Genomic DNA, 25,599 nt, shown 5'->3' with positions numbered 1-25,599 from the left:
GCTTTGGTACTGTAAGTGTTGCCTTGTTTTGCATATTGGTTTCATTCATGGCTTTGTGCTTGTTTTTGTGTAGGGGGGATAAACAGTTTGCCTGAGTTATTTAATGAAATTAAAAATATTCAGTCATATCAAATGTCGGGTAACAGAGCTTCTATCAGGTTTATAGCCTAATACTCATGTATCTTTATCATGACTTTTTAATAGTATTCTGTACCTTTTAGGAATTGAATGGGAGTAAATCAAAATGAGAAAGAAATTATTTAGGGAGTTGGAAAGGGGAAAAAAAGACGTATACACATTTTGAACTCTTTCAACATGTGCTTATATTGTGCTGTCACTGTGTTTTGCTGGAAGGTCACCTCTGCAGCCACATGTTACTATCTCATCATGTTAAGTCTGTCCATGTGTCTATTCTCACAAAACTTTTTATACCAATTTGACCTGGACACGGGGCAGCCAAAATCCACACATGCAGCATGCACACATTCACACACACGTGTAAATACTCGGGTGCCTGAGTGGTCTGCATGTTGGGGGAGTCAAATAACAAGTTCTCCCCTCCTCTAGTCGACTCTGCTCCCCTTCTTCTCTCCTCTGCCTTTTCCGTGTGTGTGTGTGTGTGTGTGTGTGTGTGTGTGTGTGTGTGTGTGTGTGTGTGTGTGTGTGTGTGTGTGTGTGTGTGTGTGTGTGTGTGTGTGTGTGTGTGTGTGTGTGTGTGTGTGTGTGTGTGTGTGTGTGTGTGTGTGTGTGTGTGTGTGTGTGTGTGTGTGTGTGTGTGTGTGTGTGTGTGTGTGTGTGTGTGTGTAGAGTAGAGTAGAGTATGTCTGCATATGGCTTTGTGTGCATACGTCCTAGACTGTGTGTATGTTTAGTAGTCACATTGAGGTGGGGGGGGAAATGTCCACATTTTGGGACAAAAAGCCGGTCCTCACAAGGTAAAGCAATATCATTCCGGGTACATTTTGGGATATTGTAATTGTAAGTGAGTGCAATATCCTCCAAGTCGTTGTGTGGTGTGTAGTGGAATTGTCTGAAACGTTTTCATTAGAAGACACCAGTGATCATTGTCGATGGTGGATATGAACTGGTGGGGGGACTCTGTGTTTATTTGAACACAGCATATAATTACTTGGTTGCTCCCTTACATGGACTTGGATGGATATTATTTTGAAGGACAATTGACAGGAAATTGTTGTTGTTATGGAAACAACATTACGGAGAAAACGTAATATTTTCTACATATAAAGACGGAGTAAGTAAAGAACAAAGTCTGAAGATATCAGTACAGTATCATAGTACTGTAACATAATTGTTTTTGGTACTTTCGTTGCAGTTGTATGTCTTAAATGTAATGTAAATATTGCCTTCGTGTGTGGTTCGGGGCCATCTTCGTGCGAAATTCACAATTCCATATTCGTGTGTCCATCGGGTGTCAATTTCGGGACAGTGTGACAGGGGCTTTAGCGGCTGGCTTTGTGTGTGTGTGTGTGTGTGTGTGTGTGTGTGTGTGTGTGTGTGTGTGTGTGTGTGTGTGTGTGTGTGTGTGTGTGTGTGTGTGTGTGTGTGTGTGTGTGTGTGTGTGTGTGTGTGTGTGTGTGTGTGTGTGTGTGTGTGTGTGTGTGTGTGTGTGTGTGTGTGTGTGTGTGTGTGTGTGTGTGTGTGTGTGGCCCCTGAATGAATGGCATCACAGCTGTAAAGACACAGCCCAACTGTTAACCTTCAGCTCTACCCTTTACTCCCTATTTACACACATATCAGATTATTTGCCAAAACAAACTACATTATTACCATACATAGGAGAAAGAAATGAATAGTCATAAATTGTGTGTTTGAATGTGTGTTTGTCAGTGTAACAGCGCAGGTTGCTAACAAAGGCTGAGAGAGGCAGACAAGCTCCTCTAAATCAATTTTTAATGGCTTTTTTACACAGGAGAGTGGAGCAACACAACATACACACACACCTAAGCACACACACCTAAGCAGCACACAAACACACACACACACACACACACACACACACACACACACACACACACACACACACACACACCTAAGCACATGCCGATAGCTTGACAAATAGAGCAACACATGTGTTGACAGGCACATGGTGTAAAAATATGTCCAGATATATAATTACACATGCATGTATTGTGGGTATGCAGACACATACTGTACATAAACACACACATTCTGTTCAGGCATTCACAGGTCACATTTTATCATTTGGATATTGCATTTATTTTATACCATGTTGTCATACACATTTTAAACTATTACTAATGTTTTGTTTTTATGAATTGAGTTCACCAAAATATAAAGTGCATATCCACATTATGTGATGAGCGGTTTTGCAAGACTTCTCCGACAAGTCTAAAGGGTTAGCTATTTATTTAAGATGTGTAATGTTGGCACTAATATGGTGGTCATTGCTATTCTCTCCAGGTTTATGTAGCATCGTCATTACTTGTGGAATAAATAGACAATTCAAATTAATTGGTTGCTAATGTAGAGAGGCACAAGAGGATATCAGGGTGGAGTGCCTCACACCCACTGCTTTATCGTATAATCACACTGCAGCTCTCCAAAGTTAATCACGCTTTCATCACACCCTTTTACACCTCCTACACAGGGTTCTACAGCAAGTGAAACAAAAATTGACTACAGTTTAGGCAGCCAATTCAAGCAATTATATCACATTAGAATTAGAACAAATAAAGACATGCACTTGTTTGTCTACATGGGATACGTCAAGAAAATAAGCTAAAAAGGTTCAAATTAAATGGAAGTATAACAGATGACATCAGTAGTAATGTGATGTGCTCTTTTGGTGTGGTGGCCAGAGTCTGACCTGCAGGTCACATGACACCTCTGGGTTTACAGACACTTTTTTCCCATTACTATACAGTAAAACATGTCCTGGGCATCATGCAGACACAACCATTTACTGTTCCTGGTTTGTTGTTATTTTTCAAATATAAGAGTTTCTTTACAGCATATCATTTATTTGAAGGTATTTTTTCCTTAATGCTTTATTGCTGCCATGTTCTTCTTTTATGTTTAGCTGAAAAATGTAAAAACAACTTGTTTTTAAATTAGCCAGTGATCCCCTTACCTTCTCCCACTTCTGGCTAGCTTTCCCCCAAAACCACAGCCCAACATTTTTTGTGAATATTGTATGGTTCCAGAAAACAGGGCTGACATTTTCAGCATCCACCTTTGGCCCCTTACAAAATGCCCATTTGTTGTGAAAAAAGCCAAGTCTACACGTGCCACATCTTTAATTCTGGTCGGAAAATGAGAGCAGGAGCAGTTGAAATCAAGTGTGTGAGTGAGAAGAGAACTAACATCACAAACAGACTTACCTTTTGACCAAATATCGCAGACAGCACCAGCCTTATAGCTTTCTGCCATCAGCCATCCTCGATAAAAAAAGATTTCCCAAAAAGAAATCCATACATTCAAGATCCTGGTCAAGTGAATATTGTAAGAATAATCCTCTTTCTGTACAGAGACAATCCCCCCAGCTTCCCTTTAGCCCAGCAATAGATTGTGAAAAAGGAGGGATTGTAGAAAGAAGAAAAAAACGAGATGAAGAGAGGCTTAGAGACACAAGAGGAGGGATGAGGTCCGTGGAGGGAGAGGGATGTAGATAGTTAATCCTTTTTCTTCAGATCTATTCCTTATATGAACGATATGTCCTGTTCGCCGTCCTGTTCACCTTCCTGTTCTTTGCTGTGTGCATCTGAGAGGCGTGAGTGTGTGTGAAAGGAGAGAGGTGGATGGTGTGTGTGTGTGTGTGTGTGTGTGTGTGAGGGAGAAAAAGAGACAACGCGTTATGTTGCTTCCGTCATACGCTTTCCCCTCTGTGTATCGCTATGTTAGTGATTCCAGCACGCGTCGGAGTGTGTGTGTGTTTATCCACGCATATGTACACTTGAGGGCTGTCTTTCCGGAGTGTGTGTGTTTGTGCCCCCACCTCCCCTCCCCTCCTTCTTTTCCCTATGTGTGTGCAGTCTTGCATGTGGCAGGAGAATACGTGTGTGTGTGTGTGTGTGTGTGTGTGTGTGTGTGTGTGTGTGTGTGTGTGTGTGTGTGTGTGTGGTGTGTGTGTGTGTGTGTGTGTGTGTGTGTGTGTGTGTGTGTGTGTGTGTGTGTGTGTGTGTGTGTGTGTGTGTGTGTGTGTGTGTGTGTGTGTGTGTGTGTGTGTGTCTTGTCAAATATAGCAACATTAGTGTGTGCATCCTCTGTCTGCCTGCAGCTCTCCCACTGTGACAGAGAGAGTACGAGGGAGGTGGAATATAGAGGATCATAATAAAGCAGAGAGAGGAAAGGGGGGAGTAGGAGTTGGAGGGAAAGGAGTAAAGAAAGAAAGTAAAGAGACGGGAGGTAGTGAGAGGAAAAGGGGCTGGTGGAAGAGGGTTAAAGATAGGAGGGAGGGAAAAGGTAAGGGTAGATGCAAGAAGGAAAGCTATAGCAATAGGGGAGGGAGGAAGGGAGAGAGAGAGAGAGAGAGAGAGAGAGAGAGAGAGAGAGAGAGAGAGAGAGAGAGAGAGAGAGGAGAGAGAGAGGAGAGAGAGAGAGGGGGATCAGCTGATTTCAGTGAAGATGAGAATCTCCTTTTACCACATGGGCTTTTCTCCTCCCTTGATTTGTGCTCTGTTTTTTTCTCCTCACATCTTCCTCGCTCCACTTTCATTTTCATTCTACTCCCTGTGGCACTTCTCTTAAGCCCCTGTCACACTGTCCCGAAATTGACACCCGATGGACACACGATAAAGGAAATGTTCAAATTCGGCTGTGATCGTAGCAACATCGGGCCATTCGTGAGGGCATCTAAGCCATCGTATGACCGCCGGTGGAGTTTCTCAGGCTCCGGCAGCAACTTCGTGAGCAGCAACTTCGTAAGGCACTCGTGAGGGCATCTTGTCAAATCGTGTCATCTTCGTGTTATCATCGGTGCATTCGCCCTCACTCTGATCGGGGCGAATGCCCGATGGCACCGATGATAACAAGATGCCCTCACGATGGCCTTACGAAGGGCAAAATTGACACACGAATTCAACACGAAAATGAACCTTCGCAAGGTCCTTCGGCAATTTTATGGCATGCCAAAGATTTTGCCTCCGCTCACGAAGTTGCTGCCGGAGCCTGAGAAACTCCACCGGCGGTCATACGATGGCTTTAGATGCCCTCACCAATGGCCCGATGTTGCTACGATCACAGCCGAATTTGAACATTTCCTTTATCGTGTGTCCATCGGGTTGTTTTATTGCACAACAAAATCATGTAAACATATTATGTAAATAGCCCAATTTGTGTTCTGTGAAACTAAAAAGGATATAATATATTATTTTGAAGGACAATTGACAGGAAATTGTTGTTGTTATGGAAACAACATTACGGAGAAAACGTAATATTTTCTACATATAAAGACGGAGTAAGTAAAGAACAAAGTCTGAAGATATCAGTACAGTATCATAGTACTGTAACATAATTGTTTTTGGTACTTTCGTTGTAGTTGTATGTCTTAAATGTAATGTAAATATTGCCTTCGTGTGTGGTTCGGGGCCATCTTCGTGCGAAATTCACAATTCCATATTCGTGTGTCCATCGGGTGTCAATTTCGGGACAGTGTGACAGGGGCTTTAGCGGCTGGCTTTGTGTGTGTGTGTGTGTGTGTGTGTGTGTGTGTGTGTGTGTGTGTGTGTGTGTGTGTGTGTGTGTGTGTGTGTGTGTGTGTGTGTGTGTGTGTGTGTGTGTGTGTGTGTGTGTGTGTGTGTGTGTTGTGTGTGTGGTGTGTGTGTGTGTGTGTGTGTGTGTGTGTGTGTGTGTGTGTGTGTGTGTGTGTGTGTGTGTGTGTGTGTGTGTGTAGAGTAGAGTAGAGTAGAGTATGTCTGCATATGGCTTTGTGTGCATACGTCCTAGACTGTGTGTATGTTTAGTAGTCACATTGAGGTGGGGGGGGAAATGTCCACATTTTGGGACAAAAAGCCGGTCCTCACAAGGTAAAGCAATATCATTCCGGGTACATTTTGGGATATTGTAATTGTAAGTGAGTGCAATATCCTCCAAGTCGTTGTGTTGTGTGTAGTGGAATTGTCTGAAACGTTTTCATTAGAAGACACCAGTGATCATTGTCGATGGTGGATATGAACTGGTGGGGGGACTCTGTGTTTATTTGAACACAGCATATAATTACTTGGTTGCTCCCTTACATGGACTGGATCATAGTGCGCACACAAATACACACACAAACACACACACACACACACACATTGTGCTGCTAATGAGCATGTGAATCATTTGTCTCGACGGTGGATCATTTCACTGCATGTTAGTGTGAAAAATCAGGGCACACCGCTGCAGGACACCCAGGTTGTCAAAATACCTAATACGTATTATGTATTGTCAAACTGTTATCTTTTTCTTCTTTTACGTTGTTCTTATTACCAAAGAGGGATGATCAAAACATTCAGGTTCTGGCTTCTCATTTATAGCAGGTTTCACAGGATCACATGACAAAACTGGCAAGCAGCACATCATATAGAGTGTCTCTAATAAATATGAATGAAATGAGTAACTTCAGGCCAGCATTAAACTTGTCAGCGGGATCATTTTTAAAGGAAAAACCTCTCCTCTATAACTGTATTCTAATATTGTCATCCAGCTCACCTACCTGTTCACCTTTTTGAGTTTGCACACATCACTGGGTCTCCAGGTTCCTGAGTTTGCACACATCACTGTGTCTCTAGCTTCCTGAGTTTGCACACATCACTGGGTCTCCAGGTTCCTGAGTTTGCACACATCACTGTGTCTCCAACTTCCTGAGTTTGCACACATCACTGTGTCTCCAGGTTCCTGAGTTTGCACACATCACTGTGTCTCCAGCTTCCTAAGTTTGCACACATCACTGTAGAGGCTTCTCAATTCTTAAATTTCCCCTCCTCGACTCCCCTCCTCGACTCCCCTCCTCGAGACTTAGTCCCGCCCACAGGAGGTGCGAGCGGAGGACCGAGGAGGGGAACCGAGGAGAGAGGAGGGGAAGCAGCAGACGTTTAAAGAAATGAGAACTCCTCTCCTCTGAGCGGTCATATTAAAGCGACGTCCGTTCATTATTACGTGGCAACAGCTGCATCAGCTGGCGAGTGTTTTGTCATATTTTATAATCTCTGTTACATCAGCTGAACATTGTTCCCCCACATATTTACTTTGAATTCATTGAGAGTGCGGTATAATGAGACAATAACAGGCTACAGATGCGGACACACACACACACAAATATTTATATAAATATATACAATTTAAAGTATCAGAGCACTCTCATAATAACGTAACACAATCAGAGACTGGATATATCCCCCCCTCTCTCTGGTCGCTGAAATGGGGAATTGAAATTACGGGCCAAACGTTGTATTAAAAGTATTAAAAGTAAGCAGAGGACACCAAACCAACTGAGACCTGTCTGTCCGCCGCATCTGCGCACTGTACAACACACACCTACACACTGTACCACACACACACACACACACACTGTACCACACACACCTACAGCTCCTAAAGCATAATCAGGCTACAGCCGTTGTGTATTTTATTATGTGAAGCACTAAATGGTCTTAGAAAAATATCGACTCTTTGTTTGTAGATATCTACTAAACTAAAGCAAATACAGAGAGTAGTGTAGGCCTGTTATACTGAGTGATATATATTGTACACTGCTCTGCTTTCTGCAGGACCTCACAGCTGTTCTCACTGTAAACATCGCCTTGCGATGAGAGCAGGTTCTAAAATAATATCCAGGGGATGCATGCAGAGCTGTTATTGGCTGAGATAAGTCCGGCCGTGCGTCACGCCTCCACCGTTCCCAGAAATGCATCCGCGGAGGAGCCGTGGAAGAACCATCAGTGTATCCTCGGTTATAGCTCCTCCAGAGAGCCTCCTCGACGCTCGATGCTCGGTCCTCGGTGTGCATTTAGAGAAATGAGACGTCCTTCAAAATGGCGCGCTGAAATTCATTTCCGGGTCACTACCGGAGGACCGAGGAGTCGAGGAGGGGAAATTTGAGTATTGAGAAGCCTCTTGTGTCTCCAGCTACCTGAGTTTTCACACATCACTGGGTCTCCAGGTCCCTGAGTTTGCACACATCACTGGGTCTCCAGGTCCCTGAGTTTGCACACATCACTGGGTCTCCAGGTCCCTGAGTTTGCACACATCACTGGGTCTCCAGGTCCCTGAGTTTGCACACATCACTGCGTCTCCAGGTCCCTGAATTTGCACAGGCCAATGGGTTCAAACACTATACTGGTCAGCTGCCCAACACACACATAAATACAACCTGAGATTGACTCCTCTGGTTTCCTGTCCATTTGTGGGCGCTTGTGTTGGCTTCATTTTTTTTCAATGTACTTCCTTCAAATAATAAATCAGTTTTATCTGCCAGTAGCTGCTGCCAGTGCTCTCTTACTGTACATAGTACTCTCCAGTAATAGTTATAAAAGATGAGTGCAATATACCAATTCACTCAGTGTGTGTGTGTTTGTGTGTATGTGTTTGTTTGTGTGTGTGTGTGTGTGTGTGTGTGTGTGTGTGTGTGTGTGTGTGTGTGTGTGTGTGTGTGTGTGTGTGTGTGTGTGTGTGTGTGTGTGTGTGTGTGTGTGTGTGTGTGTGTGTGTGTGTGTGTGTGTGTGTGTGTGTGTGTGTGTGTGTGTGTGTGTGTGTGTGTGTGTGTGTGTGTGTGTGTGTGTGTGTGCGTCCATCTGTCCCAACGGAGTAATTAGCCCTGCACCCTCGTTCTAGAGTTCAAAGGTCAGGGCCGAGTGTGAGCCACAGGGTTGCAACCTTTCAGCGTCTTAGTGCCAGGCTCAAAGACACTTTGAATCAAATATAGAAAAAATGCCACATACGCCTATACTGTTGAAAAATGCATTCATTTTACGGTCAAGGTTTGTTGTGCTATATATGATTGCTGCCATTTTGGCTAAAAGATAATATATTTCAAAATACATTAAACTAAGGTTAAATTAAATATATATACTGTATATATAATTCTAACTAACTTACTGCAGAACACACTCTTGACTTCTGTGCACCCTCCCTATGCTCTCTACAAGTTTATCAGGAATATTCATTTGCAAATACATTAATCTGATGGAGTCATTGTGTCCCTGTAGAGAGTGGGAAAGGCATGGCAGCACTTAGATTTTATTTTGCTTCTCTGAAATCAAATTCGATCTGCTTCAACTTTCTCTTCGATTTTCTCAATGGTTTTAATGGTTTTGCACAATTTAATAATACACAAACATAACAGATAACAAATTACAAACAGTGCAGGAAGAGGCAAAAAAAAACATTCGGCTTGTTCAAAGCCTCTGCCTAAATAATGTTCAAAATCACAATTTTATATAAAACACAAGATCAATATACAAACAGTTGCTTGGATTCAATAGAAAACATCTAAACAAAATAACACTGATGTGAATATGAAAACCGGGCATCAAACAGTAGTCAAAATATTCTTTAGGTATTTTTTAAAGCAACGCAGCGAGGTACAGTTTTTGACCTTTTAATATGCAACAGATTAAATGACCATTGTGAGTACAGCCATCAGAGAAAGGTTATTTTGCACCCAAGCCATCAGATTCTTACTCTCATTACCTGGGCATCTGTGTTTCCGTTATTCTTTAATCACTGTATTTTTGACAGTAGAATCTGTATGTCGTACATGTTTAAATCTTAGTGTCCCATGAAAATAATTCCCACAAAGCAGAACTTTATTAAGACAGGCTTATGACTAATGAACTTTCAACAATGAATTATCACTGCGTGCGTGCCCTCAGAGATTCTGCACTATGCTCTTTCAAGTCGGCAGCAACAAGTCATTCATTTAATGCAGCTACAAAATCCGCCTAAAGTACAAAAGTTTGATGATTTCTATAAACAACTGCTGTGATTTGCCCCAGCTCCTTCGGGTCTTTGTTGACTGATTGAGAGAGAAGAGGTTTTTATCACGAGATAAGAACGCAAGGTGAGCTCGATTTATTTGCTCCTGTGAAGGATGTGTCTGCTTTTTCAGGCTGTTTGTGTGTCTGGCATCGAGGCCTGCTGGCGCGTGGAGCCTTTGTTAATGCCAGCACCTTCTGCCAAGCGACTTTTCTGGCCGGCTCTGTTCCATCGATGCTGCAGGAAATACGTGTTTTGAAAAATGATTACTGGCAGTGGTTTGAAGCAAGAAAGTGTATCTTTTGACCTTTCTGCCTGCTATTATATTCTCTATCAGATATATTTCTTCCTTAGCTACAGGCCTATTCATTATCCAGGAGGCATTATTAAATCCATGCACTCCTTGTTCGTTTCCTCTATTATTGACGATGTATGAATTGAAACCCATTAAGTTGCATTCATTAAAAGTTGTTGTCTCTCCCCTTTCTGCTCTCGTTCTCCTCTACCTATTCTGTCTCCTCCTTCATCTCTCGCGTTCTCTCTTTATCTTCTCACACCCCCACCCCCTCCCTCAATCTGGAATTGACTGTGCTATTGGGGGAGTGTCAGTGAAGATGAATTGGATCTAGTCTCTGTATTAACACCAGGTCTGGCCCCAGCACGTTTAGCACTACAACCACAACGAGTTCCTGATCAAGTAACTTCAAGGCACTATCAATCTCACCTCACACACACACACTGAAAAGACCATGGTGCCATCCCAGGAGTCATCGGTGTCTATGTTCCCATAAATCAGTGATGTATATCATCCCGGCCTCATACTGTATGGACCAGACAGTTTTATGGTCCTGTGGTCAATATGGTCAATGAGGGTTGCTCTATTAGAAATCAATCAGGTTTTAATTCATGAGTTGAAACACTTTTTTCCAGACAGGCTTTTATTGAATATTCTTGTTGTGTTCCCATTAGTTTTTGTTTATTTATAATATATCTGGTTTCCCTCCTTAGCTTTAAAGCACTTTTATCCTGGTTTATAAAGCACAGTAATGCATGTAATCTATTTTATTGATACTTTAAGAGTGGCTTAAGAATATTTTCTGACCTGTCATGTTTATTCATGAAGTAAATAAGGTAGCACGTACTGTATTTTCCAAGTGAGTCCGAGTACATGTCAAGTTAATGGGTTGTTTTAAGGATCCAATGCAATAGACTGTTAAACTATTTGGAAATGTGATGCTTTTTTTGGAAAAGTGCAACGTCAGTTGTGACCTCTTGCTGCATGAGTCATTCATCTTGTTTTTAAACACTTCTTTTCTTTCCTATCAAATCAACCTGCCTTCAGGAAAATAAACAAAAAATGCTACATTATCTTTTATAATCTCATGAAGTATAATTGCTAAAGTGCTCCTTTAAGCTGACTGCTTTGAGGATATTTTAACAACCACAACAGGGATACACTACAACACATGGTGATCAGTTATACAGAAAGGCCTTGGCAAATCAAGCTGTGTTAATAATACATCTGATATTGTTTAGCTATAATTGTGCGTGCATCATATCTTCTTTTCTGCAAACACTTGAAGCACAATTATGTGTGTTTTTCCCTTGAGCATTACGGGTGCTTCGAGCATATAACACGCTAAAACTACACAAAGTAGCCTGACTGTGTAGCAGCATATAGTCCGAGTTTGGCTTGTGATGCATATCTACCAACACACAGTCATTAAATAGGTCATCAAAATCGTTATTTGAAACCCAGTTGGTTGCCAGTTGCCAGTTTCCTTACCTCCTAGCTTTTTGAAAATGTTGTTTGAATTAAACATACTGTATCTTCCTAATTAAAAGAAAAAAAAACAGCATGAGCAAAAACAGGCCCATCTGAGGTCCGGACCTGTAATAGTTTCAGAAAGTCACTGTGTGTAGCCAGCTGGTTTATTTCCCTTTAACACGCTATCTGTCACAGCAGGATACATTAAGTGGTAATATCGATGGATTATCAAGTATTTTAGCTGCACACTCTCCCTCTCACACACCAACACACACACACACACACACACACACACACACACACACACACACACACACACACACACACACACACACACAAAGTTTATCCCCTCTGAGAGTCTCATTAATTTGGCCAAGTTGATTTGTTCTGAAAGGCTCAGACTTCATCCAGACAGATGGCAGAGTGGGATTTCCTAGAGGAGAGGCAGACAGAGACAGAGTGGCATGAGGCCGGCAGCAGGCGAGAGTGAGTGGGGGCGACAAGAGGGAGAGAACATCAGAGGTAAAGGGAGTACAAAGTAAAACAGAGACAATCAACAAGATAGCAAAAGAATAATTGAGGGAAATATAGAGAGGAATAGTTGAGAGACAAGGAGTGAAGAGCACCATCTGTCTTTTTACACTCTTTTTTTCTACGTGTTCTTTATTTTGTCATAAAGTAATATTTGATTTCTATCTTTTAATTATTTTTCTACTTAACAAGTCAATTATTTGTCAGTATTGGGTTTATAGCTTGTTGTCATCACATTTGAAGAGAAATCTATAAATGCTGGCTTAAAAACTGTTTTTTTTTACAGTAGGAAAACAACAATATATAAATGAGTGTGCTTGCTTACTGGGAGTTACAGTGCATGCTGGAACAATGAAAAATGACTGCACATAAGTGCACACAAATGTTGACTTGGTGCCAACAATCTTGTAAAGATGTATATATATATGTTTGGCAACCTGCATTGTAACTGGACATACTGCACAGAAGACAGACATCATGACCCCATCATGTTGAACTATTCCTTTAACATTGAGTTACTACTTGTGGTTCTATAATTGGATTAGTGAGGTAATAAAAGAGAAGTGACCCCGAAACAAAGCAAAAGACACACACACAGTGTCATGTTGAACTCCTTTCACATTATTAAAGATTGAGCAGGTAATTGAATTTCACACCTACTGCCTCAAAATGTCGCCACTTAATTTCCCTTTTGATGTGTGGCAAAGAGCCCTGTGATAAGCACCACCATGCAAACATTCAGAACAGAGGAAAGAGCATAGCAGATTGCAGTCACAAGTTCTCACTCACACACACACACACACACACACACACACACACACACACACACACACACACACACACACACACACACACACACAGGAACATGTTTCTCCCTGTCTCTCCACTATAAATGATTTAGTGGGCGTGCTCTAACAGGCCTGCTAAAGAAGGCTGTTCAACTAGGTTAACTTAAGGTAGGATGTGCCAACTTGAAAAGGTCTGCACATACATATACCCAATGTCAACAGCACTGAGAGAAACAGACTACTGATTCAACACTCTTCTGTCACCTTTGAGGACGCTGACCTGGCACAATCCTCTGTCCACTTTCAGCTGAGTCACCAGTTTCAACAGTAAGAAACACACAGCTGTATTTTGTCTTTTAGTGCTTGCTCCACAGGGAACGTGTTACCTGTTTCTCGGATCATTAAGCACACATTTGCAGCCTCATTTTGTTTGCTTGTGTGAATGCATTACCTGTGTTTTTAATTCAAAGCTAGTTAGTCCGAGCCGACACCATTTCTGTGGTTTTAATTTAAAAACAAATATCATGTGGCTCTGCCTGTGCGTTCCCCTCTGTCCGCATTTTTGACGTTCAAAAAGTTCCGCATGAGAAAGTGAGAGACACTTCTAGAGAGAGAGAAAGAGAGGGATTATGGTGAGTTTCTAGGGAGGGGGGTTGAGTCATCACGCTTTCGTCCAATGCCGAGCCTCTGCCTGTTGCTTTGGTAACGTGATGTCAGTGCAGCCTCTGGCGACTCCTCTGAGGTTATCAAGCTGCAGCACAGAGGTGTGTGTGTGTGTGTGTGTGTGTGTGTGTGTGTGTGTGTGTGTGTGTGTGTGTGTGTGTGTGTGTGTGTGTGTGTGTGTGTGTGTGTGTGTGTGTGTGTGCGTGCGTGCGTGCGTGCGTGCGTGCGTGCGTGTGTGCGTGCGTGTGTGCGTGCGTGTGTACGCGCCTCTCTTTCCAGTTTGTCCCAAAAGTCAACTGGTGTTAAGTTTAAGGTTAGAGGTCAGTTTAAATGATTCACCAGTTTGAAAAGTGAAACAGGTAGGATTTCCTAACTTGTGCGTGGATGAATGTGCATCCCACACATAGACTTTACTTGGGCGGGCCGCCCAGGCAGGCTATATTAACATCCGCTAAAATATGTAAAAAAGAAATGATCCGTCCGCGAGCACGACGCCATCCACGATCGATTAACTAGTGGACAACGATCCCTCCTTTACCTGTTCGCTCCGCTATCGCTTCATGCGGTCCGCTGTAACCCCGCTGCGAGGCTCCGGCAAACAGTTCATGAGTGTGCTGTGCTCCACTAGCATCCCCCCGTCTCGACTACCACCACAAGTATATTTCAGATCTGTGGGAAACACTGATGTGTGTGTACTGTTTTGAGAGTCTGTGTTGTGTATATGTACATGCGTTTGTGTTTTCATAAGTCAAGGTTTTCTATCATTACAATCAATTGTTGCTAAACCTTTTTCTCTCTGAGCACTCAACCAGTGTTTTCCATATCTCCTGATACTGGCTGGAGCAGTGTTTGTTGCCTGGCAACATCAGTTTATTGAACACTCCCCATCACAAAGTAATAGGAGCTCCTCTGGCCTTTTTGAACATAGCACTGCTGCTTTTGGGCAAAACAAACAGTAATTGTGGTCACTCAGTTATGTGTTTGTGGAGTGAGTATCATTTTTGTCGGGGTCTATGTGGGATGGGAAGAATTAGTCAGATAAAGGATGCTCGTATGCAGAGTGCGGTATAACTGTAGAAATGTACTTTGCCCACAAGAAGAGGTGAACCGAAGCCAGTTCTTAAGGACAAAAAAACTAACAAAAACATTATTTAATTACTGTATCTACTTGTGTAAAATTGATAAGGGTTTTTTTTAGATATAAAGAAAAGAAGGCTGTACTGTTCACTCTATATTTATGTAGCCTAGCATTACTGGCAGTTGACTCCACTGGGATCAATAATTTGCCCTTCTGCTATGAATTTGCATATTAAGTTGAAGAATTGAGAATACCTATCTATCACACAAGGAGAACTTGGGAGTAAGACAATTCCACAAAGGCTATTGAAACACCTTATTAACCAAACCCAATTCCAACAGATGCATTATGAAAAGCTTTTATTTGCATCATTCCAGGGTATAACGGAGCAATACAATAATATACATATTATATCCTGAAACATCACAGGAATACATTTTGCCCCTCCCATTACTGTCATATTTGCGAGTATTATTAATTTTCAATATTGAACTTCAATGCTGTATTTCATTTTTGAGTTCTGCCAATAGCCTTACCCTTAACCTTACATACTATATCAACTATATATAAAACAGCAAAGGACATGATTAAGCAGAACAGAATGAAGAGGCAGATTACAGCGTGCGGCGTATTGGTGACAGATGTCTAGACCGTTGGAAACCCGGATAGTGGGGTTAAGATTAACATGAGATTTGAGCGGGGAGATTTAGTTTCTCAGGGTCAAACAGTCACATATTAAAGAGGATAAAAGAAAGAAGGAGAATAAATATCCGGTAGAAAAGAGACAACAAATGCTCTCTATTCCCTCTCACTCTATTCTATCTTCCTGATGAATGTTTGACATTTGTCGATAAAAGCTATAATTATGTGCCTGTGTGTTTTTGAGGGAAACAAGAGAACAGAAGTGACATTTCAAAGTACGAACGCTATAGTCTCTGCAATGTTTGCTCTGGTTTGATTGTGTCTTTGTCTGTGTCTGTGTGTTCAACGGTGTGCAACACTGACAGACATTGACATTCGTTCAAATACACAGTAATCTTGTTAGACGTCAAGCTACATGCACGATGCATATGAATCAGTAACTCCTTGTTGTATCAAACACGCACAAGTACAGAGTTTTAAATGCTTACACAGATAAGAAAATGCTCCCCTGCAGATCATATTGTGGAGAGAGAATGCAACACAAAGACATTGTGTTTCGAGTGCAAGGCTTCAATAATTCCACTTAAATAGCCTCAGTGTACAGTGTGTCCCTTGTTACATAATCACGCTGCATGTATCCCATCATAGTTTGCATCAAAACTAAGTCACATTTTGTAGTTGGATGCGGCATGAAAAATAAGAAGATGATGTACACCACATAATATGTAGGTAAAACTGAAATGTGTGTACACTCAGGAATGAAAAAGTCACTTAATACAACATAAACATACGTTTTTTGCTGACCTCTTGTGGTTTTCCTCTCGCTGCAGTGATGTAGAAGTGTACTCCAGGGTGTGTCCGTACACTGTCACATCACTGCTGGGTGTCTTCAGTGTAACACAGATTTAAAGCGTTCTTAGAATTAGCAGTGACTTGGTAATTACAATGTTATTGTAACAGGAGTGAAAGCCAAGACTACAGAAATAATAGAAAGCTGCAACAAACGAAAATTATCTTTTAAAATGAGGTGTGAATTTTAAATGAAGACACACACATTCTTAAAACACACTCTTTTTTCCCCTCTCCACACCTCCCACCCCTTCTGTCTCAGTACTCAGACACACACACCTATGTGATAGAAACACACATGCTCTCATGCATGCTGCTCACACACAACCATTGGATCTTGCACACTCTTTTGTTGATACCTAGCTTGGTTGAAACAAAACTCAATTCATCCTCTTTCATCAATTCTGCCTTTAATCTTTTCCCTTTCCCGTCCTCCTTCATGTCCCTCTTCATCCCTCCCTCATGCTCTCTCCAGCGGGGCCACCTGATACTATTACCCCAATTCATCATTTCCTTTAATATCAATGTGTCCTTACTGCAGTCAACACTCTTTCTGTTTTTGGTATATTGTGTGTTCGTGTGTGAAAGACAACAAATAAAACAATGAAATTACCTCGCCACTGGTGGCCTTATTTTCCGCGTCCCCTCTGTGCCCGGGGACCAGAGCCAGGTTCATTAATTGACTGCTTGAGTATGTGTATGAGAGTGTGTGTGTAGTACATTTAGCCTCAACTCCAGAGCCTTGCTAAGGGACCCATCACCACCGGCCGGCTCTCTTGTCATTTAACTCGAGCTGACCTCCTGTGCCACCTTGACACACCACACACTCTGAAACACATATATAGTCACGCTAAACCATGTAATAAATGTGTAAATGCACGGCCACCACACTCTGTTTCAACCAGGTAGATAAATAGATAGATAGATTGATTGATATTTCTTTCTTTCTCTTTCCATCACCCTTATCTCTTTCTCCACAGTCTGTCAGACACTTGACTCTCACTGCCTCATTTAGCAGACGGCCAGCACGTGTGTCACCTTTCCCTGTGTCTCTGTTCATCACAGTACACTTTAGTGGCAGGAAAGTATAGCATTGGTTCCTAGAAATATTATTTAGTTGCTGCTGCATGTTATGTATTATGATCACTCTTGGTGATACAAAGCAACAGGCAGGCAAGAATTATTCTCTTTCAAAATGTATTGGCTATTCCAGATGAATAGTATATAACACCATCTTTTTAAAACAGGGTTGCAAAGGCATCAGTTTTTTTAAATTAGAGTACATTTGATCTTTAGAGCATCAAGGGCACTTTTTTATTTGCATTGAAATATACAATGATAGAAAGGCTACGTTTTGATGATGTAAAAAAACAGTGAAACTTATCTAATACTACATGTATAATGATTTACATTTTGAAACAACAATGCAGTAAGACTTGAGTCTGTTAACCGTTGTTCCTCCATCTTTTTATCCACCAGTCTCTCCTTCCATCGTTCACAGCCCTCCGTCTCTCATCCCTCTATCTCGTTAGTGTAATAACCAATTAACTCCGGTTTTTGGTTGCTTCAATTTCTTTCTTTATTTCCTCATTAATTCATTTCCTGTTGAAAGCGCACTCCGGTGTGATTGACAGCTCACGCTAATTGCACTCCAGACTGTGAGTGTGCACGAGCACAAGCAAACGTACACACACACACACACACACACACAATCTTGTTGACACACTTGTATGCAAACTAGCACACATTGAGAAATGCTTTCTAGCTGTGCACAGCACACACATTACAGAAAAAAACATCCATTGCTGCAAATACACACCACACTCACACACATAGAGGGATCAGTGTGCTGCCTTTAATTAGATTTGGCCTATCAGCCTCCAACTCAGAGAGGGAGAGAAGGCAGATTACTGCTGCCCTCCATAATGGCCTTCCACCACTTGATCTGAGATTATGGACGAGGCAGACGACTTGAAGGTTACTACACTATTCAGGGGACACATTAGGACAGTTGTTTAATAAAAACCCTAACAAAAATGTCACATATGTCACCTTTAAAGTCCTTTGTTCATGTACAAATGAAAGGGGGCTGATTTTGCATCCTTACATGATTTATTTTCTTCTTCAAAATGGAAAATCACATGTGAAAAAGTGTTTCAGATACATATTCACAGAATGATCCACATTATTTAAAACCAGCATCTCTATGATTTTCCATAGCTGTTAGAAGATGGATTTGAACACTTTCTAAAACTCTGTTGAATAAGCTGTATGACAAGATAAAGAACTCCCCAATCAGCTAAAGTCACTTTTCTGTGTACATGAGTGATTACAGGCACACATCAGCAGCACAACTGCTTTTCAAAAGACTGGATTGAATCCATGACACACACACACACCAAACATGCATACAGACTGAAACACACCCTCGGGCCTTTTCCTTATCATGTCCAGACTGATTCCTATGGGTACATACAGCTCATGGTTTATTCTTACCCCCAGCAATCTATAATTCATCAGCTAATAGCATTTTACAAGCATAATTGAGTGAACTCTTTCAAACTTTTCAGCCTATAGCTATGGACTAAAAGGAAATATCCCCGACCATTTACCAAGTCTTTGCTCTTAATGTGCATATTATACATTTAGCCTGACCTTTTTCAAGGGTATCCTATACAGTTTTTCTTTATACTTTTTTCCTAATGCCTAGCTATTGGTTTTCTTTTATTTTGCCTCACAACAACAATGTAACGCAACTACTGCAGTCTTAATGTTCACTGCTATGGATTCATCTTAATCTATTTTCAACTATCAAAACAAGTGTGCAGCCCTTTCTCTCTACACTCTTTTTGCCTTTCCCCTAATTTTCCATTTCCGCCCTGCAACCATCTTTAAAAAGGACCAACCCATAAACAAATGTCCCCCATAATAAAGTACCTTTTTTACCTGACTCCATTACACCAATATGTTTCATAATAATAACTATAGTTAACGATGGTGTACTCGTGTGTGGTTTGGAATTAGTGCATGTGTAGTTATATGTGCGAGTTGTGTGAGGGGGAGGTGAGTGTGTGTACTACAGCCATGTGTGTTTAGCTACGTGTATTGTGAGCATCGCGGAGGCTTTCCCTGCGCTGGGAGAATCTTTGATGCTACTATGAAGTGTCATATCTTCCCTCGCAGTGTGTGTGTGTGTGTGTGTGTGTGTGTGTGTGTGTGTGTGTGTGTGTGTGTGTGTGTGTGTGTGTGTGTGTGTGTGTGTGTGTGTGTGTGTGTGTGTGTGTGTGTGTGTGTGTGTGTGTGTGTGTGTGTGTGTGTGTGTGTGTGTGTGTGTGTGTGTGTGTGTGTGTGTGTGTGTGTGTGTGTGTGTGGTGTGTGTGCGTGTTTGTTGTGGGTGGGTGTATACAGTATGTGCGCAGTGAGAACTTACGCAATTACAGTTCCCTTGTGCATTACCACGCTGACTAAAATGCTGATGGACGTACAGCCCTAAGCTGACACAAGTAATCACTCCGCCTGTGTGTGTGTGTGTGTGTGTGTGTGTGTGTGTGTGTGTGTGTGTGTGTGTGTGTGTGTGTGTGTGTGTGTGTGTGTGTGTGTGTGTGTGTGTGTGTGTGTGTGTGTGTGTGTGTGTGTGTGTGTGTGTGTGTGTGTGTGTGTGTGTGTGTGTGTGTGTGTGTGTGTGTGTGTGTGTGTGCGCTCGCGTGTGTGTGTGTGTGTGCGCTCGCGTGTGTGTGTGTGCGCTCGCGTGTGTGTGTGTGTGTGTAACAGGTACAAACACACACTAATTCTTGGCTTAATGTTTTGTGACTTAGAGTTCTGTGTTGTGGGCAGATTGGACAGACACATTACTGGTGCACAAACACACACGCTGTCTAAGAATAGTCAGTTCACACAGTGGTACTGAGGCTCAGAAGGCCACTAACTGTAAAAGGATTTTCATCATTTGAGTTCTGAAGGCAGAGCTGATCCGTACAGCAGGTCCTCTTCCACTCCTCCAGCCTGAGAGCCAGGAGAGATACCGTCTCGCACCCTGGGACATTAATCAGCTCATTACTGTTCTTTCTTTTAAACCACTGGAAGTAAAGCTCCCTCCCCCGTCTGCATTATAAAAGTGCTGCTACAACCATTACATCTAAAGAAGCCTCTACTTAAACGGAAAATATGATCACAGCAGGGTGTCTATGACCACCAAGGCTCTTACTAATACTATATATATGTTTCTACTGGTATATTACTTCTCTATCAAATCTACTATTTTACATTGACCTTACAGTACCACTGTACCACAGTCTTCATATCATAGAGAAGTGATTGTAGCATAATGAAGCCTACACTTATCAGATTTTTCTGTATCAAATATGTCCTTGAACTTCAAAATAAGACAGATCCACTTATTAGCTTTTAATCATATGGATAAACAAAAATCCGCTGATGAAGACGGAAGTGTGATTTGGTTGAAAGCTGCACAACAAACCTGTCAGTAGAATTATGTGAAGATTATACAGAAATGAAGAATTATATATATTTAGTCACACAATCTCAGCATACACAATATATATTTTTCTTTATTTTGTGAAATATGTAACTCTAATTTGTGTGAATCATTTGTCTTTTGTCAAGCAAGAAAAGTAATACAGAAAAGTGATCAAAATGTATCAAATGTCAAATCTCTTTGAAAGCATACAAACCTTTTAATATCAAGAATAGAGAATGGATACAAACGTAGAGAATGCAATAAAAACAAATACTGGACGGATCCTGCTGCATAGCCACAGGTGGTTTACATTGTTTTCTTCATGGCTCTATGCCGTTGCCATGACACTATCAGCAGGTGCTAATAATGTTTGCAGTGATTTGCCCTTTTGGAAAGTGAGGCACTTTGGGATTTAAAGCCATGATCTCTGATGATATAGTATAAAGTATAAACACTACATCTTTTTCTTTTTCTTTATTTTTTATGAATCGTTTATTTAGCAGGGACAATGCACATTAACGAACACTTAAAACAAGAAAATGCAAATACTGTAAATATGCTGGTCTGCCACATCCTTCAATCTATCTTCTAATAATATTACCTTTCCCATCATCCTGCTTAACATCTCTTCAAACATATGTATTTGACTCTATTTGTTTTGGTCTATTTAACTGTCATGAATTCCCCTCTCTCTGTCTTTCTGGCAGCCATCGGTATCCAGATGACTCTGGATGTGTTGGAGTCTAAATTCTGGGCCATTGCAGCACAGGTGAGGACATCACTTCATCACCATGTAATAGCTAACAATTGTCAGCTATTAATAACGTTATGCTCTCAAAACATGTATTGGATCCATCTGAAAAACAAACCCATGAATCATGAACGTCAGGTTCCACTGTGCGTTGTTAAACCTTGTGATCAGAGCCGTATTGCTTTTTTTCCATCGCAGATTTATAGCTGTTTGTTTTTACTTTTGTATGCCCACTATAAAACAAGTTCATTGCAGCAGTACACTGGCACTAATGAGAGATGTACTTTTGGTTTGCTGTTATATTGAACAGTGCTTGCGGAATAGAAACAACACAATCATGCTGTTTTATTTTGTAACTGGGAAATAACACTCCCCTTAAACCCAACTTCTGCTGTGTTGTCTGCGGTTAACTGAAAGTGTTAACATCTGTGCATCCATATCGACAGGCTTTGTCATGTTTACTATGTAAATACATTATAATTTATATTCTAGCACAATGCAGTCCGGCAGGTAACGTTCTCCTGGCATTCGCCAAACCCAGACTCGTCCATCAGAGGACAGATAGGGAAGTGTGATTGGTCACTCCGCAGAACACGTTTCCACTGCTCCAGAGTCCAGTGGCGGCAGGAGAGAAGACATTTCACAAACTGTCTACTCTATATAGTGTATATAACACACTAGGGCTGCACGATATTGAAAAAAACTGACATTGCGATTTTTTATTCCCCTGCGATATATATTCACGACACTGTGTCTCGGGGGATCTTAATATTTAAGAACCTATTAATGTGTTATACCAGATTAACGGAAGTAATCTCAGCTAACTGACGATACAAACCATTTTTACCAAAACAAAACACAAGTCTCATAAGAAGCATCTAAATGACCCCTGAGCAAAAAATGCTAAGGCACTTTGGCACAGAACTCAAGATAAAAGTACCCTTATTACTCATCGTAGCTGCACATACAAGATATCCGATTAAAGCTGAGGTTCCACAGATTATTTAGGTATATAGTATCATCACTGAGTCATCCGAACTCGCGACAGGGGAAGCAAACACAGACATCACAACACGTACCTTTACGGAGCTTCTAGGGGAGATCGTCTCACCGTAGCTGTCAATCTGATCAAAAGACGTGTTCAATGGCATTAAAACGAGAAAAAACGCGGCTGAATCGGTTAATCCATAGGTTTTGAATGTCTCTGTATAAAAAAATTATTTCATTTATAATCCATAATTCCATTTTTATGTAAAAATCGCAGAGCAAAAGATAGCTGCTAATGGTAGCCACCAGAGTGGCTGCTGCTTCCGGTCTTGGCTATGCGGCAGTCTAACACACACACATTACCAAATAAGGAGTGAGAGTGACGCGTAGCCAAAACCGGAAGCTGCATACACTCTGGTGGCTACCATTAGCAGCTAACTTTTGTGCTCCGATTTTACATAAAAATGGAATTATGGATTATAAACAATTGCTTCAAAGCCACAGATACATTATCAACCTAGGGATCCACCGATTCAGCCGCGTTTTTTCTCGTTTTAATGCCATTGAACACGTCTTTTGATCAGATGACAGCTACGGTGAGACAATCTCCCGTAAAAGCTCCGTAAAAGTACGTGTTGTGATGTCTGTGTTTGCTTCCCCTGTCGCGATATCGGATCGCTTAGATACTATACTTAAATAATCTGTGGAGTCTCAGCTTTAATCGGATATATTGTATGTGCAGTTTCGATAAGTAATAAGGGTATCTTTATTTTGAATTCTGTGCTAAAGTGCGTTAACATTTTTTTTTTTTTTTAAATGAATAAAACCGCACGTCCCTGCGGTGTGAATATCGCACATGCGCATATCGCGGTTATCGCCATGACACGGTATATCGTTCAGCCCTATAACACACTACAGGGAAGGGAAACTCCCAACATCCTCTTTAGATGTAAATGTCCTTATTCAAATTGTTACAGGTGATATTTATCTGCTTCTTGGATATTTTCATCAGACTGGTTTCAACATTTTCTTGAGGACAAGTTGCTAAATTTGGCATAACACCTTTGCTGTAGCAGGTGTTTGATGTCTTGGCAGTTCCCGGCTCTGCTCCAATGACTGTAAATGGCGGCAGTTAAAAGAGCGTTAGGGCTTCTGGCCGGCCACTAAATGATGGATAGCCACCAAAGCTATGCTCAGAACGTGTGTGTGGAGGTGTGAAGGGGAGAGTATCGTATATGTGTCTGTTAATGTGTGTCATGTTGACAAGGACCATATGCAAGACCATCTGTGCACAAGTGTGTTATTGTGTCCACATTCATCTACCAGGAACTCATTAGCAGCATTAGCAGTGGCCTTGTTATCCACAAGATGTATGCTGTGGAGAAAGTCATCCCCACCCTCATTTACTGTGTGCCCCTTTGTCTGTCTCCTCTCTTCCCTCAATTCTCAATATTCTATCCTCTTATGTCCCGTTTTTCTTCTCAATTCTTCTCTATTTTCTTCTTTCCCTTAATGCTCCACCCCCTTTGTTCATCTCCTATAGTCCCTCCTTCTTCCTCATCTCCTCAACCCTCAGCCCTCAGATATCTTACGTAATCATCTTATCTTCCTGACATGTATTCACCGTCACACATCTTTACTTCATAGGGGATTGTGTGTGCCTTCATTCACAGCCTGTGCTTGTCATGACTGTGTGTGTGTGTCTATCCATGCATGTGTGTTTGTGTGAAACCCTCTCTGTGCTCTATTTTAAGTGTTAGGCTCCCTCGGGGGTGAACATGCTGCACCTACTGTAAAATCCTGAATGAAATACATATTCAGGAGGAAGTACAACAACTAGTTACATGGCAACAGAGTCATATACATTAAAGGACGTCTTCAAAACACGGTGTCCTGTTATGGCTCATGACACTTATATTACTTGTAATCTTTGGGTCTTCACCCATGCTGCCCATGCATTTTGTAGCAGTAAAAGTGTCAAAAACATTGTAATAATTACATTTATTGTGTGAATATGTAAGAAATGACTAGTGCGTTCATTAAGAAATATGGATTTATTTGCTTTAGTTAAGATTGCACAATGATATCGGCACTTGATAGGGACCTATAATGGCTTAAGAAAATACATATTGGTATCTGAAAGAAATGAACATTTCTGAAAAATAAGATGACACTTTCAATTTCAGTTAATATAATAATAATTATATTTATATAATTATATAATGGAGTTTCAGGGAAACTCTGCAAAGCCTATGTACAAATTAAGAGTATTCCTAATATTATGTTAATTATACTGCAGGAAATACTTGATGTTCTCTTCATTTAGGTGGGAAAAAAGCAAATATTGTTATTGGCATTGGTAATTTGTTAAATTTGTTTGAAAATATAGGCTTATCAGCGAAAAATCTAATCCAATGCATCCCTACTTTAATTACTAACTAAATCAAATGAGCTTAATCTTTATGTGTTTTAGAGAAATGAGCATTGTAAGCAATGCAGGCATGTGTTCTCAGATCGTAGGGGAAGAGTTACATAAGTGAGGGAAATTACATCTGACCTTATACTGTAGCTACAGTATCAAGTTTGAGCAGCTTCAAATAAGATGTTATTAGGTCATACATAATGAATTAGTGGGGGTAAGTATAAGGCATTAGCTTCCATCTAATAGGAATCTGTCAGAATGTGAATAGAAAAATGTTCTGATGGCTCTGTACAGCACACTGCTGGGTATACTGTCTCAGTGTGTGTGTGTGTGTGTGTGTGTGTGTGTGTGTGTGTGTGTGTGTGTGTGTGTGTGTGTGTGTGTGTGTGTGTGTGTGTGTGTGTGTGTGTGTGTGTGTGTGTGTGTGTGTGTGTGTGTGTGTGTGTGTGTGTGTGTGTGTGTGTGTGTGTGTGTGTGTGTGTGTGTGTGTGTGTGTGTGTGTGTGTGTGTGTGTGTGTGTGTGTGTATCCTGCCATGGTGTTTCAAAGTTGCAAATGTTTTGTAAATGTCAATATAAGAACAAGTATAAATACAAAGGAGTAAAAAAGAATTGCCTTACAACACTGACTGTTCCTCCCTTTGTTATATCTGCCATTTCTTACAGATACATCACATTAAAATGTACAATGTGAATAGCACGGAGCAAG

General features: G+C 41.2%; 2 protein-coding genes across 2 annotated transcripts in view; one reads left to right on the top strand and one right to left on the bottom strand.

Moving 5' to 3' along the window:
• lrtm2a (leucine-rich repeats and transmembrane domains 2a) overlaps window positions 1-3,812 on the bottom strand; it is a 33,767-nt gene extending 29,955 nt beyond the window's left edge. Inside the window, 1 exon segment of the mRNA XM_034074965.2 lies at window positions 3,363-3,812. The gene's annotated coding sequence lies outside the window, so the exon portion shown is untranslated.
• The window catches only part of cacna2d4a (calcium channel, voltage-dependent, alpha 2/delta subunit 4a), a 110,806-nt gene that overhangs the window by 72,936 nt on the left and 12,271 nt on the right, over window positions 1-25,599 (top strand). The window contains exon 29 of the mRNA XM_071201758.1: window positions 21,440-21,501. Coding sequence (XP_071057859.1) covers window positions 21,440-21,501 — 62 coding nt within the window. The remainder of the gene's footprint in view (window positions 1-21,439; window positions 21,502-25,599) is intronic.

Source organism: Pseudochaenichthys georgianus, chromosome 23 (assembly GCF_902827115.2).
Source record: "Pseudochaenichthys georgianus chromosome 23, fPseGeo1.2, whole genome shotgun sequence".
Taxonomy (NCBI): Eukaryota; Metazoa; Chordata; class Actinopteri; order Perciformes; family Channichthyidae; genus Pseudochaenichthys; species Pseudochaenichthys georgianus.
The sequence above is the reverse complement of the archived record's forward strand: the minus strand, read 5'-3'. Positions and strand labels throughout refer to the sequence as shown.